We start from the raw sequence: 16,046 nt of genomic DNA, 5'->3' as shown, positions 1-16,046 counted from the left end.
TGCAGTCTTTGCGACCTCCCTGCTCAGACACAGTCCAAGCCTGACTCTGGAGCAGGAGTCAGGCCCTTGGTTGCCATAACAACCAGATCCTGGCAGTAAAAATAGTAACTTATTTTTTATTCAACTTCTTTAGCTGTGGAGAAAAAGAAAGACAAGAAAATCCATTTCTAGGTTTGTCTTTCCTTTCAGGGGTCTCCTCTGGGGAGAAGAGGGCCTGTAGAGACCCGCTTGATGGTGAACAGCATCCTGGGGCCAGGGAGATGGCAAAAACCTTGGGGGTGGAGGGTGGGCATCTGGTTCTAGCCTGTTGACTCTTCTCTAGCCCAGCCTGACTGTGACTCCCTGGGAAGCAATGGCAGGGGTGGGGGGTGGGGGGGATGCGGGGAGGCAGCTGTGATCAGACACACTTGTGGTGAACTTTCACCTTTGCCAAGCCAGCAGGGACTTCAGTGGAAGTTGGAGTTGAGGGCTGGGGCGAAGGTGGGGCCGGGGACAGATGCATTAATGCAGTGGATGGGGAGGCTGGGACCTGGAGTGGAGGGTACTGGCTTTCACGTGGGGGTGCTGGGACTTGGTTGTCTATCTGTTCCTGTTTGATTCTGTCACTGGGAGCTCTGAGCACTCACTAGTTCTAGAGAGTTCTGTTGGGTAATAAGCTCTACATCCAGGGAATGGGGGTTCCATTCAGCACAGGCTTGCGCCTACCTGCCTCAGTTTCCCTTCTGCATATGTCAGCAAGGAGATGCTGACTGCTAATCTTCACCCAGGTCTGTATATTTCCCCCCTCTGCAAATCGCCTGTACTATTGAGCATGTGTTACTTTGCACCCTCTGTGGAGCCACAGGGGGGAAGCAAGTGGTTAGAGAAAAGCCCCCCCCCCAATTCCCACATGGCCCAGCTTCCCTGCTTCCCTTCCTGGAGCCCCCAGCCTAGTCCCTGGCATCCCTGGGACCTGGCTGAGAATCAGGCCTGATTCTCCTCATCCTTTCCCTGGTCAGTAGGTACTAAGTGGCATCTACTAGGTGCTGGGCAGTGTGTGGAGAGAGGCAAGTACGCAGGACAATGGGAGAGACCTTTTGCTAGGAACTATGGCTTATAGCAAGAGACACGTCTATGTGCCAAGCAAGAAACTGAAGGCTCAGGGACCTTCCTTTCCCTCGCTGTGAGAGGGAGTGCTTTCTAGAATTTTCTTCTGTGTCATTTTCATTTCACAGATGGTTCCCATCCCCCAGGTTGCTGCAGCCCAATTGCACACAGCAGCCTTGACCCAGACAACATTCTATAACATTGTTACCAACAGTCCTATCTAGAAGTCACCAGCATTAGGTGGTTGCTGTGACCCCAACTTTTTGTGCTTGTGTGCACCTGGCACGCGCGCGCGCACACACACACACACATGCACACACACTGATCCTGGAGCTTGAACTCAAGCGCTCTGCTCTCAGTTGGCTTTTTGCTCAAGGCTGGCTGGCACTCTAACCACTTGAGCCACAGCTCCAATTGTGACTTTTTGCTAGTTAATTGGAGACAAGAGTCTTGGGGATGTTTTTGCTCAGGCTGGCTTTGAACCCTGATCCTTGGATCTCAGGCTGGTAAGTCTTCCTGCCTGAGCATCTCTGGATGTTTTCCTTCTGCTTCTGCTTCCAGCAGCCTCCCCCAAGCCCCAGCCCCAGCCACATGCATGACCCCACATGACTGGGGGCTCCCTCAGGGCAGCTTTGGGGGTACAGAGTTGAATTAGTGCCCTCCATTTGGCTTTCTGCTCCTTGTTCTGTCTCTCACTGCAGGGGCTGTGGGTGGGCGCCTTCCCAGCTGTTGCAAAATCTCAGACAGACATTGTTCTAAAAGAGAACGGGCCCAGCCGGGGAGGGAAAGGGGGAGGTGGGGAGAGGCCTTCATTGCAACCTGGGGCCTGTCCTTGAATCCCCAGATGGGTTGTCCCTCCCTCCCTCCCTCCCTCCCTCCCTCCCTCCCTCCCTCCCTCCCTCCTTCCCTCCCTCCCTCCCTCCCTCCCTCCCTCCCTCCCTTCCTTCCTTCTTTCCTTCCTTCCTTCCTTCCTTCCTTCCTTCCTTCCTTCCTTCCTTCCTTCCTTCCTCCCCTGCCCTCTCTTCCCTCCCTGTCTCTGTCTCTTGTCTCTTTTCTGTTTCTCTGTCTCTGGGGCATTCTGCTTTTCTCTTGTCTCTGTGTTTCTGTCTCTCTGAGATAAGGTCATGTTGGTGGCCCAGTCTTGCCTTGAACATCCTCTATCCTCCTGCCTCAGTCTCCCCGGTGCTCCACCATGCCCCTTGTTTCTTTCATCTTGTCGCCCTCGTTGGGGACGGGAAGGGGTCGGGCCTACTGGCTGGTGGTCCCAACACCCACTTGGCTGAGGGACCCCGAGGGAGGACCTGACAGATCCTGGGGTCGTTGTAACTGAAAATTATCTGGGAGATAATGGGGGGGGATTTCCCAAAGCCACAGAGTCTGGGACAGGGAGGGTGATGGACAGGGCGGGGCTAAGGGGCGGTGGGCGGGGGCAAGGAATGATGGGCAGGGAAGTGGGGCGGGGCTAGAAGTGATGGGCAGGGGCGGGGGCGGGGCTGTGGGCAGCGTGGCGAGGCGAGGGGCGTGGCGTGCGGCCGAGGGCGTGGAGGTGGGCGGGGCGGGGCATGGGCGGCCCGCGGGAGCCCCCCTCTCAGTCCCCCCCCCCCCCCCCGCCCCCGCCACCATCTGCTCGGGATTTGGCGCCGCCGGCTCCGCGCGCGCCTCGGGCTCCGGCTTCTCGGGCTTGGGCTCCGGGGGGTTTCGGGGGTGCCGACCGCGTCCCCCCCAAGCACTTAAGATCGGGTCGTCCAACCTGCTGCGCCTGTGCCCGTGGCTCCCCAAGTTCCCGCGTGCCGAGCCCGGGGCAGGGCGCCGATGGAACCGCCGCGATGTTCGCTCCCCGGCTGCTGGATTTCCAGAAAACCAAATACGCCAGGTGAGCGGCGGGGGGGGGCTGGGGGTCCCCGCTGTCCTCCGAGGCTCAGGAACCCGGACTGCAGAGATGCACACCCCTCCATCCCGGCCAGAAACACCCCACCCACGGGACGGCGTCGCCTTGGTCTTGGATGGGCGTCTGCGCCCCGGGGTCCCCTGGCCGGGCGTGGCGGCGCACGCCTGTAATCCCAGCGGCGAGGCCCGAGCCACCCGGGGCAGACGCAGCGAGACCCCCCTTCTTAACGGGGTGCCCCTGGGCCAGTCGCTGCCCTCGTCTGAGCCTCATTTTTTCTTGTTGGCCACGCAGGGCTTGAGACGGGTCTCCAGCTCTCGCTTGGGGTCCCCCCTCCCCGCCCCAGGATTAAACGAGATGATCCCTGGAAAGCATCTACCGCGCTTCGTGGGGCCGACTCCTGCCCCATCTGTTGGACGCGCTGTTAGAAATGCTAACGGGCCTCGTTTGTGCACCCCTTCTGTCCATCCTCACAGCAGGGCAGAAGAATGGATTAGTGCTCCTTTCACGTGGGGGAAACTGAGGCTTGGGACCCAGAACGGACATCCTGGTCTTCTCACGAAGTGAGCTCCGGGGTTCTCCTCCCTCCCCCACCCCACTCGTGCTGTCTTTGTAGAGCAGCTATGTTTCCCTCCTGCTGTTAGTTCCCCCCAGCTAGATGCGGGTGGAGAGGATTGCAGTGACTCAGTTTCTCTAGGATTTTGTTGGGGGGGGGGTCTCCCGTGTGAAATCCTCTTCTAGTGCTCCTTGCAATCTTGGGGGTCTTTCTGAAGAAGAAAGGATGGTTTTGGTGGAGAAGACACCTCCCACCCCCGGCCTCTAAGGGGGGGGGGGCGTCCTGCCTGCCGCGCCCCATCCCCCTTCCCGACCCAGGGTCTTCATCTTTGTAAGGGGACTGCCCAGGTGTGTCCTGCGCTCCAGTGGAGCAGACCCGGGTGGGTTGGGTCATTGTGTCATAACTGGAGGAAGTGAAGAGTCTCAGGGTTAACCCTCCACTCCCCCAGGAGGACAGGTAGAACCCTCTTCCCAGGCCGGTGCAGAGTGGCCGGGTGAGGTGGGGCTCGCCTGTAATCCCAGCTGCTTGAGAGGCAGAAACAGGAGGACAGTGAGTTCCAGGCCAGCTGGAACTCACCAACAACGAAAAGGACCTGAGTGATTCCTGGCCTGGTGGTGGATGGATGGGGTTGGCTGCACAAATTTGTCTTCTTCAGAGTGGCCCCTTTGCACTTGTGAAAGCTTGCTCTCAAGGGTCCTGGAACAAAAGTGTAGAATGGGCAGGCATTCCACCCCAGCTCTGGTCCTTTACCTTATTTTTAGTTATTTTTCAAGTAGTGTTTCATATTTGTGCCTGGGCTGGCCTGAACCACGATCCTCCTATTTATGCTCCTCATACAGTCTGGATAGTCTCAGCTATTGGCACCATTTACTCAACAGACTATCCTTGCCTAGGTTGAGCTATTACTCACAGCAAGGAAGAACCAAGATATTAACTAGACCAATCATTCACAAACAGAGGCTGGGATTCCAGGCATGCACTACCATACCCAGCTTTTTAATTAATTAATTCGTTAATTAATTAATTACTGTCAGTTTTGGGGCTTGAACTCAGGACCTGGGTGCTGTTCCTGAGCTATTTTTTTGCTCAAGGCTAACACTCTACCACTTTGAGCCACAGCGCCACTTCCAGTTTTCTGATGGTTCATTGGAGATAAGAGTCTCATGGATTTTTCTGCCAGGACTGGCTTTGAACCATGATTCTCAGATCTCAGTTTTCCTGAATAGGATTATAGATGTGAGCCACTGATGCCCGTCTCCCACTTTTCACTGTTGTGTGGGGAATCTTATGAGCTTTTCTCCCTAGGCTGTCTTGGAACTATAATCCTCCCAATCTCCTCCTCTCATGAAGCTTACAGGCATGAGATACTGCACCCAATTTTGTTAAATCTTTACATCCAGAATATTATGATTCCAACAAGTAATCGCTATGAACTCTTTGGGAGCTGTTTGGCTTTCTTTTTTTCACTATGCATCTTCAGCATTGGTTATGTATTTTATATGTAGACCACATCCCTGGATTTGGACTTGGATTTCCAAGCAATCCCCAGCCAGGTGGTCTCTATTGTTGATCCAGAGTGAACAGCATAGGGACATTCCCCATGGTGAGAGTTAGGCATTCCAAGCAAGTGCTCTGTGGCATCATCAAAAATACTCTCCCTTTCTGAGCATCTGTTCCTCAGGGGTTGGACTAGCTGGGCTTTTAGTTCTAACCGGAGTCCTTGATGAAAGTCAACAGCTCAGTCTAGGCAAGGATGGTCTATTGAGTAAACAATGCTGATAGTTAACCATCAGATGAGAGCAATGAAAGTAGAGCCCAACCTCACACTACATAGAAAAGGAAGTTTTTTTTTTCTTGTGACAGTGCCAGGGTTCGAACTCAGGGCCTTGAATTCTCACTTGGTGCTTTTGCTTATGGCTGGCACATTACCACTTGGGCCATACCTCTAGTCCTGCTTTTTGCTGGTTAATTGTAGATGGAGTCTCTCAGACTTTTCTGCCCAGGCTGGATTTACACTGAGATCCTCAGATCTCACTTTCCTGAGAAGCTGGGATTACAGATGTGAGCCAGTGGTATCTGGCTTAGTTAACTGTTTATATCTGAAGCATTGCGAGTTCAACATGGTTTTGTGGCTCATAAAAGGTATTTTTTTTTTTTTGTCGGTTGTGGGGCTTGAACCCTCGGCCTGGGTGCTGTCCTTGCCCTCTTCAGCTCAAGGCCAGCGTTCTACCGCTTGAGCCACAGCGCCACTTCTGGTTTTGTAGTCGTTTATTGGAGATAAAGAGTCTCATAGACTTTCCTGCCCGGGCTGGCTTTGAACTGTGATCCTCAGATCTCAGCCTCCTGAGTAGCTAGGATTACAGGTGTGAGCCACCGGCACCCAGCTATAAAAGTGGATCTTTTCTTTTCTCTTCTTCCTTCCTTCCTTCCTTCCTTCCTTCCTTCCTTCCTTCCTTCCTTCCTTTCTTTCTTCCTTTCTTCCTTTTTGTGAGCCATGGGTCTTGAACTCTGGGCTCAGCTCTTCAGTTCAAGGCAGGCACTCTACCACTGAGCTACCTTCCCAGCCCCCTAAATAGATTTCTAATGGGTTAAAGATTTACAGGTGAAGCCAGGTGCTGGTAGCTCATACCCGTTATCCTAGCTACTCAGGAGGCTGAGATCTGAGGATCACAGTTCAAAGCTAACCCAGGCAGGAAAGTCTGTGATATTTGTATCTCCAATTAACTACCAGAAAACTGGAAATGGTGCTAGTCTTGAGCAAAAAGAATTCAGGGACAGTACCCAGGCCCTGACAAGCCCTATGACCACCATTGTCATCATCAACAACAAAAATTTATGGGCTGGGAATGTGGCTTTAGTGGTAGAGTACTTGCCTAGCATGCATGAAGCTCTGGGTTCCATTCCTCAGTACTACATACACAGAAAAAGCTGGAAGTGGTAGAGTGTTAGCCTTGAGGAAAAAGAAGCTCAGGGACAGTGCCCAGGCCCTGACTTCAAGGCCCAGGACTGGCAAAAAAAAAAAAAAAATACAAGTGAAAGTTGTTTTTTTTTTGTTTTTTGTTTTTGTTTTGTTTTTTGTTTTTTGGTCGGTCGTGGGGCTTGAACTCTGGGCCTGGGCGCTGTCCCTCAGCTCTTCAGCTCAAGGTGAGTGCTCTACCACTTGAGCTACAGCGCCACTTCCGGTTTTCTGGTGGTTTTTGGTTTTTTTTAAAGAGAAACTGGAAAGCTTTCAGAAAATACAAAAGAATTTTGTAATAAGGGCAGACAAATAGTTCCGAAGCACATGAAGTACAAATGATAAAAGAAAAGAGTGATAAATTAGACTACATTTAAACATAAGTCTGTGAAGGATGGGCTGGGAAGGTGGCTCAGTGGTAGAGTGCTTGCCTTGCATGCATGAGGCCCTGGGCACCACATAAGCAGAAAAAGAAAAAGCCAGAAGTGGTGCTATGGTTCAAGTGGTAGCGCGCTAGCCTTGAGCTGAAGAGCTGAGGGACAGTGCCCAGGCCCAGAGTTCAGGCCCCACGACCGGACCAAAAAAAAAAAAAGTCTGTAAAGGAGCCAAGAATGGTGGTACGTACCTATAATTTCAGTGCTTGGAGCCTGGCATGGGCAGATGACAGGTTTGAACCAGCTTGAGCAACAACACAGCAAGACCCCATTTCAAAAAAAAAAAAAAAGTTGAAGACCAGCCACAAACTTGAAAGACATCTTTGCAATCCACGTAGGCAACAAGCAATTCAAATCCCACATGTAGAAGGAAAAGGCAACCTGTGTCTTTGACTGTGCCCAAATACCTGAGACAATCAATTTATAAAGAGGAAAGGTTTATTCCATTGCACAAGTTTGGTTTCAGCCCATGAATGACTCTGTTGCTTTGGGCTTGCGGTAGTATATCATATGTGAACACCTGTGTTCAAGGATGGGGGAGTGAGAAGAGATACATAAACATACAGACAGAGGGAGAGACAGAGAGAGAGAGACAGACAGACACCAGGGGCCCACAATTACCGTCAAGGTCATGATCCCCAATGACTGGAAGAACTCTGGCCAAGTCCCGCCCCCAGTAAGCCCCGCCCAACAAGGCCACACCCACCCAGCCCCCTCACTAAGCTCCAGCCCCATGAAACCAGCCCACCCAGCCCACCACCACGAAGCCACTCCTCCTACTGTGTCTGGCCCCTTCCCACAGGGCTGCAATACTTGATCACTTGATCCCTTGTCTATTAGAGCATGGTTAGCGCAGAGTGTGGGAATCTGTGTGGTTTCCCCAGTCCCAGGTCAAGTTCATTCGCTTCCATTTGCAGTGACCAGGACAAATGGCCCCACAGTGGAATTCTTTCACAGGCTTTGAGGTTTTTCTCCTAAGGCCTCTCAGACCATTTGAGCTGGCCCCTCATGTGGTCCAAGGAAAGGTGGAAGAGAGGGGTCCTAGACTTGTGACTGAGCTCTGTCCTTATTATATATGGTCTCATCAGTGTGGCACCTTGACAGGGCTGAGCAGTTCACGGGGGTCCTGGTCAGCCCTCTGTAGATTTAGATTCCCCATCCTACTGTCCTTCAAAGTCACTTAGACCCACTTCTTCTGTAGCTAGGCAACAAAAGGTCACAGGGCCTACGAACACTTTTCACTGTGTGTGTGTGTGTGTGTGTGTGTGTGTGTGTGTGTGTGTGAATGAATGAGTGCACTAGGGTTTGAATTCAGGGCCTTGGGTTTGGTTTTATCATGTGAGCCATGCCTCCAGCCCAGGTGTGTGTGTGTGTGTGTGTGTGTGTGTGTGTGTGTGTGTGTGTGTGTGTGTGTGTGTGTGTGTGTGTGTGTGTGTGTGTGTGTGTTCTGGTTTTTGTTTTTGTTTTTTTGCTGGTTGATAGGAGATGGCATCTTTTAGACTTTTCTGCCTGGGCTGCCATTAAGCCTCAATTGCCCCTTGAGTAGCTAAGATTCTAGTTGTGAGCCACTGGTGCTCAACTCATCCTGGACTTTTTGTTCTAAAGATGATTAGGATAATATTCATGAGCCATCGCTTGGAGCATCTGGTGTACATTCAAATGCTCCAGAGACTCGGGGATTTGTGTCATCGTGATCATTTACGACCATTTGCAGTCGGCCTCTTTCCAGAGAGGCTTGAAGGCAGTTTGGAAAAGCAAGTTTCTCAGGGTGTTGGAGGCTGTGCAGGAAATCCTTGGGCCCAGGGCAGATGACCGCAGGGGTCTCGGTGTGTGAGGTACAGGTGCAGGACTGTAGAGTTCAATCTGTGCTGGCTGGCTGGTTTATTGTCGATGTCCTGGCACAAGGTCTTCTGGTGTGGGGAGAGGTGGGCCCTGAGTGTGTGCCCAGCACTTTCCAACATGGTCTCATTTATCCCTGAAATCTTAGCAGTAGGTCTATGTGAGTATGTGTGTGTGTGTGTGTGCCGGTGCTGGGGCTTGAACTCAGCCTGGGCACTGTCCCTGAGCTTTTCCACTCAAGGCCATTGCTTTACCGCTTTAATCACAGCTCCACTTCCAGCTTTCTGCTGGCTCATTGGAGATAAGAATCTTACTGACTTCTTTCTTGCCCAGGCTGGCTTCAAACCACAATTCTCAGATCTCAGCCTCCTAAATAGCTAGGATTACAGGTGTGAGTCACAAGTACTGGGCTTCCAAGCATTCTTTTTTTTGCCTGTCCTGAGCCTTGAACTCAGGGCTTGGGTGCTGTTCCAGAGCCTCTTTGTGCTCAAGTCTAGTGCTTTACCACTTGAACCACAGCACCAATTCCATTTTTTGGAGTAGTTTTATTGGAGATAAGAGTCTCACAAGGACTTTTCTGCCTGGGCTGGCTTTGAACTGTGATCCTCAGATCTCAGCCTCCTTAGTAGCTAGGATTTATAGGTGTGAGCCACCGGCACCGTTTTCTGTGCATTTTTTTTTTTTTTTTGGTCAGTCATCGGGTTTGAACTGTGGGTTTGAGTGCTGTCCCTGAGCTTTTCAGCTCAAGGCCCGCACTCTACCACTTTGAGCCACAGAATCACTTCCAGTTTTCTGGTGGTTAATTGGAGATAAGAGTCTCATGGAGGGGCTGGGAAGGTGGCTCAGTGGTGGAGTGCTTGCCTCGCATGCATGAGGCCCTGAGTTCAATTCCTCAGCACCACATAAGCAGATAAAGCTGGAAGTGGTGCTGTGGCTCAAGTGGTAGAGCGCTACCCTTGAGTTGAAGAGCTCAGGGACAGCACCCAGGCTCAGAGTTCAGGCCCCATGACCAGCAAAAAAAAAAAAAAAAAAAAAAAAAAGAGTTTCATGGACTTTTCTGCTCCAGCTGGCTTTGGACCGCAATCCTCAGATCTCAGCCTCCTGAATAGCTAGGATGACAGGCGTGAGCCACAGGTGCCTGGCTCCCTGCATTCTTGATACCACTGGTTGCCAGGACCTGCTATGTGATGGGCGCTGTCCTAGGTGCTGGGGTACAGGACGTCCTGCTGTGACCTCCCTGTACTCCTGTGGCCTAGGGGACACAGACTTGATGGGCTATTTTGATGTCACTTTCGGGGGGGTATGACCAGGCAAGGAGCATCTGCACCTGCTCCTCAGCTGCTCCTGCTTGGTAGGACTTTGCATGGGGTGGAGAGGAAATGAATGCACACGTGGTATACAGCTGGTGCCAACTAAATAGTGAGCCGATGCAGGGCAGCTGAGAGGCTGTTGGTGCTATGCTGGTGCTGGAGCTGTCCTTTCAGCACTGGAAAGTCCCAGATCGCTGCTTCTTGGTTTTATGAAACAAGAATTATGTAGCCCAGCCGGGCATGGTGGCTCATGCCTGTAATCCTAGCTACTCAGGAGGCTGAGATGTGAAGATCACAGTTTAAAGCTGTCCCGGGCAGGAAATCTGTGAGACTTATCTCCGATAAACCACTCAGAAATATCAGAAGTGGTGCTGTGGCTCAAGTGGTAGAGCACTAGCCTTGAGCTAAAGAGCTGAGGGACAGTGCCCAGGCCCAGAGCTCAAGCCCCACAACCGAAAAAAACAATTATGTAGCTCAGGCTGGACTTGAACTCATGAGCCTCTTGTATCAGTTTCCTAACTGCTTAGTTTACAAGTGTATATTGCTATGCCTGCTGTGTGCTCCCCTCCCTCTGTTTGAGATGGAGTTTACCCATCACCCTGTTGTTTAGGATGGTCTTGAACTTCTGGGCCCAATCAATGACAGTATGTTGGCCTCCCAAGTAGCTGGGACTAAAGGTGTGCACCATCAAGCCCAGTACTATTTTTTCTTGAGAGGCAGTTACAGGCATGTGCCACCATGCTCTTCCTTGACTGAAGAGCTAAAGTGAGAAATATGCTTGAAAAGAAAAGGGCCCTTGGGGCTGGGAAGGTGGCTCAGTGGTAGAGCGCTTGCCTTGCATGCCTGAGGCCCTGGGTTCGATTCCTCAGCACCACATAAGCAAAAAGAAAAAAGCCGGTAGTGGCGCTGTGGCTCAAGTGGTAGAGTGCTAGCCTTGAGGTGAAGAGCTGAGGGACAGCGCCCAGGCCCAGAGTTCAGGCCCCACAACTGGACCTAAAAGAAAGAAAAAAGAAAAAGAAAAAAAAAAGAAAAGGGCCCTGGTGGCTTACGCCTATAATCTTAGCTAAGCAGAAGGCTGAGATCTGAGGATCACCGTTCTAGCTATGGCAGGAAATTTGGTGAGACTCTTATTTCCAATTAATCACAGAAGCCAGAATTGACACTGTGGTTCAAGTGGTAGAGGGCTAGCCTTGAGCAAAAGGAGCTCAGGGATAGCACCCAGGCCCACAGTTCAAACCCAGGACTGGCAAATAACGGGGGTGGGGGGGTGGGGAGAGCTGAAACTTGGCTTATGTGGTAGAGAACCTTGCCTAGCAAGTACAAGGCTCTGAGTTCAAATCCCATTACTGCCAAGAACACAGACAAACTCAAAATCCAACCCAAAGAAAACCAAAGTAAGAAACGGGCACTCCCCCCCCTCCCTTCCCCCCCACAGTGACTTACAGAAATTCATCCCAGATTCATCCTAGCGCTGCCCACCCTTCCAATTTTTCTCAAGTCTGTTCCTGAGACCTCACAAAGAGCCCACACGGCCCTGCAGGATCTGTGCGGTTGCTTCCTCCCCCAGCCCAGGTTCGAGACCCTCGCAGTGTCAGCAGAGCACCAGCATGTGCTCACATGGTGGCGCGAGGGACCTGCCCCAGGCTTGTCCACTACCCACAGCGGCTCTCTGCTCCTCCGTGCATTCACAACAGGCTCGTTGAGGCCAGGGGTCAGGCTGCGGGTGCAGTGCTTTGCAAGGCTTGCTTGCTTCCTTCCAGAAGGTTTTTAAGAGGAGGCCCTGCCTCTGTCAGTCCTGCATGAGCAACGTCTGTCACAGTGTGTAGGCACCATGTCTGGAGAGAGAGAAGAGAGATGGGGTAAGGAGGGAGAAGAAGGAGGCAGGAAAGAAGAAAGGAAGGAAGGAAGGAAGGAAGGAAGGAAGGAAAGAAGGAAGGAAGGAAGGAAAGAAGGAAAGAAGGCCCCATCTGGGGACTCCAGGACAGGCCCCAATAGCAATAAGGGCCTCTCCCCCCTCCTCTTCCCCTGCCCCTCCTCCCCTCTCCCTCTTCCTCCCCCCCCCCCCCACTCCCCAGCTGGGTCTGTTCTCTTTTAGAACAATGTCTGTCTGAGATTTTGCAACAGCTGGGAAGGCGCCTACCCACAGCCCCTGCAGTGAGAGACAGAACAAGGAGCAGAAAGCCAAATGGAGGGCACTAATTCAACTCTGCACCCCCAAAGCTGCCCTCTGGGGACCCCTCAGCCATGTGCGGCGAGGACCCGCGGGGGACAGGTACATGGTTCAGAGGCCGCTGAGAATCGTGTGGTGTTGCAGGAGAGGTGGGGGCGGTGGTGGTGGTTCCTGCTGTAATCCTAGCTATTTGGGTGGCAGAGGCAGGAGGATGGTAAGGTCAAGGTCACTCTGGGAAAAATTAGCAAGGCCTTGTCTTCAAAACAAAATAGAGGGCTGGGAATGTGGCTTAGAGGTACCGTGCTTGCCTCATAAGCCTGAAGCGCAGGGTTCCATTCCTCAGTACCACATATACAAAAAAAGCCAGAAGTGGTGCTGTGGCTCAAGTGGTAGAGTGCTAGCCTTGAGCAAAACAAAGCTCAGGGATAGTGCCAAGGCCCAGAGTCTAAGCCCCAGGACTAGAAAACAAACAACAACAACAAAACAAAATAGAGGCTGGGCTGAGTGCTCATGGCTCATGCCTGTAATCCTAGCTACTCAGGAGGCTGAGGTCTGAGGATCGCAGTTCAAAGCCAGCCCGGGCAGGAAAGTCCATGAGACTCTTCAATTAACTACCAGAAAATCAGAGGTGGCCCTGTGGCTCAAGTGATAGAGCACTTGCCTTGAGCTAAAGAGCTCAGGGACAGTGCCCAGGTTCAAGCCTCACAACTGAAAAACAAAACAAAACAAAACAAAAAAGAGTCTGGGATTAGTGACTCCTGCCTTTAATTCTAACTCCTTGGGAGGTGGACATTGGAAGATCAGGGTTTGAGGCTAACCTAGGCAAAAAAAAATTCATGAGATTATTCTTCAGTCCAAAGTTGGGTAGAGTGGCTGGTGTCTGTCATCTTCAGCTACATGGATGCTGAGATTGGGCGGATCGAGGGTCTAGGCCAACCTGGGCAGAAAAGTCTGTGAGACTCTGTCTCCACAGAGGGAAGCCAGATGTGGCAATGTGTGCCTGGGATCACAGCAGGAAGACTGCAGCTCAGGCATGCCTGGGTGGGAAATGACATCCTGTCCTAAAAAGAACTGGTGAAAAGCAGGGCTGGAGGCATGGCTCAGCAGTATCGCCCCAGCCTAGCAAGAATGAGGCCTTAGTTCAAACACCAAACAGCAATATTAACCACCACCTAAAGCCAAAAAGACCACAGGCATGGCTCAAGTAGAAAACTTTAGGATGGTATATCTTATGTCATATGTATTTTGCCACAATTTTAAAAAGTCGTTACAGCTGGGTGCCTGAGGCTTCTACTTGTAATCCTAGCTACTCAGGAGGCTGAGATCTGAGGATTTCGATTCAAAGCTGGCCTGGGTAGGAAAGTCTGTGAGACTCTTATCTCCAGTGAACCACCAAAAAGTCAGAAGTAGAACTGTGGTGGCTCAAGTGGTAGAGCACTAGGCTTGAGTGAAAAACCTCAGGGGCAGCACCCATGTCCTGAGTTCAAGTCCCATGATGGATCAAAAAAAAAAATCTCACAGATGTTTCTGATCAGGCTGGCTTTAAACTCACACCTGCAGATTTCAGCCTCCTGAATAGGTGGAATTACAGATCTGTGTTGCCAATATCTAGCTATCTCTTCACTTTTTTTTTTTTTTCTGGTGGTGGGGCTTAAACTCTGGGCCTGGATGCTATCCCTGAGCTCATTTTGATCAAGGCTAGTGCTCTACCACTTTGAGCCACAGAGTCACTTCCGGTTTTCTTGGGGGTAATTGGAGATAAAAGTCTCACAGACTTTCCTGCCTGGGCTGGAAATTCTCAGATCTCAGCCTCCTGCATAGCTAGGATTACAGGCATGAGCCACCAGCACCTCTTCATTTTTATCCAAGTATTTGAAGACAAATCCTAAAGAATATCACTTAGGCACACATTTGAATTGTGGCTAATGTGACTTGAAAAATGAATTTTAAATTAAATTCTAATTTCTTTTTGTTTACTATCTTGTTTTTTCATACTGGGATTTGAATCCCAGGCCTCTTTGTTACACAAGTGTTTTACCACATGAACTGTATCCTCAGCCCTTTATTAAATTTTATTTTGTGTCTGATGGTACTGGAATTTGAATTCAGGACTTCACATATGCAAGGAAGATGTTCTGCTGCTAGAGCCATGCCTACTGCCCTTTATTTTGTTTTTGAATTAGGAATAACATTGCTTAGGGTGGCCTTGAACTCACAATCCTCCTGCCTCAGCCTCCTAAATAACTGGGATTACAGGTGTGCACCACCACAGCTAGCTTGTATATTTTAGTTTTGAGACAGGGTCTTCCTGTCTTGCAGCAGAGAGGCTGGTCTCAAATTCAGGAGCTCAAGTGGTCCTCCCACCTCAGCCTCCTGTGTAGCCAGGACTACAGGCATGCTTTAATTTATTGTTTTTTAATGAATGTATTTGTAATTAGCCACATGTGGCCAGAGGTGCATGTTCCTGCAGCTATGGTCCAGAGGCTCGATTAGATTCACGATGGATGTTTTTCAAGAAAGGCAAAGGCATCCTAGACCAGGTAGTGCATTTCACATATATCTCACCTGGAGGTGGGAGACATCTGGTTGACCTGTTTGATCAGTGGGGGCCGAGAGCTACTGGTGGAGGAGCATGCTCAACTCTGCTCCCTTTATGGATCTGGTTGCTGGGCAACCTCTTGTCCTGTGGTCTCTGCAGCCAATGGTTATCACAGGCAGAATCAATCATTTCATTCATTAGGAGCTGCAGTCTTGCAAGTTTGCAACATCTCTGAAGAAAGAAGGGAAGATACCCTCCCTTTCCCACCCCTCCTGCCCCTTGCCCCTCTGCAGAGCTTCTGCACTCACACTTCTGAGGTGCCTGCATCCCAGACAAAGCCCGACTGAATTTCTTTCAGAGAAAGGGCCTCAGAGAACAGATCGATCAGCATGTATTTGGAGCAGGGATATTCTTAGAAGTTCGGATGGTGTTTCAGTCCTGTGAAACCCCTGGGATTGTACTCTGTGTGTGTGTGTGTGTGTGTGTGTGTGTGTGTGTGTGTGTGTGTGTGTGTGTGTGTGTGTGTGTGTGTGTGTGTGTGTGTGCATCAGCCCTAGCAGGCACCAATCTCTGGGGGAATCTATTTCTCCATCGTGGCTGCATTGCTCAGCCTGGATGCCTGGATCTTGCTAATGGGGGATGGCGCTGGAAACTGGGTTTAGTACATTCCAGAACCTTCTGGAATTTTTCCTGTTCTATCCTGGCGCACTCATCTCAGGGCTAAGGTTTCTCTGGGAGAAGAGGGAGGGCTTGTTTGTTTCAGAGTTTTTTTCAGATGTTGTCTCACAGATGCTCCCTTGGGGACATTGGGCCCACCCTGTTCCAGTCCTCCATCCACTGCACCCTGCAAGATGGATGGCAGGATGTTTCTGCTGCCTTCCCCTCATGGACTGCCTAGCGACATTTAGTGAGATCCCATCTCAAGTGACACTCTGGGCATGGTGTGTCTACCATTCCAGCTACATAGGAGGCATCAGTAGGAGGATCACCATCCGAGGCTAGCCCTGGGCAAAACTTTGAGATTCTCTGAAGCAAGAAATGGCTGGGGATGTGGCTCAAGTGGTAGAGCTCTTGGCCTAGCAAGTGGGAGGCCCTGAGTTCAAACCCTTAGGACCAGTAGAAAATAAAGTGTAGGAACAAAATAAATGAGTATCTGTGATAAGAAAGTTTAATAGAGTGAGTTAGTCAAAGTACGTTATACACATGTATGGAACTGTCACATGAAACCCTATACTTTGTATAGTGAATATATTCTAATAAAATGTGGGGGG

At 50.9% G+C, this 16,046-nt stretch overlaps 1 protein-coding gene across 2 annotated transcripts in view; it reads left to right on the top strand.

Moving 5' to 3' along the window:
* Positions 1-2,733: 2,733 nt before the first annotated feature.
* Positions 2,734-16,046, top strand: part of Mmd2 (monocyte to macrophage differentiation associated 2) — a 38,641-nt gene continuing 25,328 nt past the window's right edge. The window contains exons 1-2 of one of the 2 annotated variants that reach the window (XM_070033464.1): positions 2,734-2,959; positions 3,448-3,534. In XM_070033464.1, coding sequence (XP_069889565.1) covers positions 2,913-2,959; positions 3,448-3,534 — 134 coding nt within the window. In that variant the 5' untranslated portion in view covers positions 2,734-2,912. The remainder of the gene's footprint in view (positions 2,960-3,447; positions 3,535-16,046) is intronic. The other variant, XM_070033465.1, reaches the window with a different exon arrangement.

The sequence above is a fragment of the Dipodomys merriami genome, unplaced genomic scaffold (genome assembly GCF_024711535.1).
Source record: "Dipodomys merriami isolate MVZ:Mamm:240054 unplaced genomic scaffold, mDipMer1.0.p SCAF_22, whole genome shotgun sequence".
Taxonomy (NCBI): Eukaryota; Metazoa; Chordata; class Mammalia; order Rodentia; family Heteromyidae; genus Dipodomys; species Dipodomys merriami.
The sequence above is the reverse complement of the archived record's forward strand: the minus strand, read 5'-3'. Positions and strand labels throughout refer to the sequence as shown.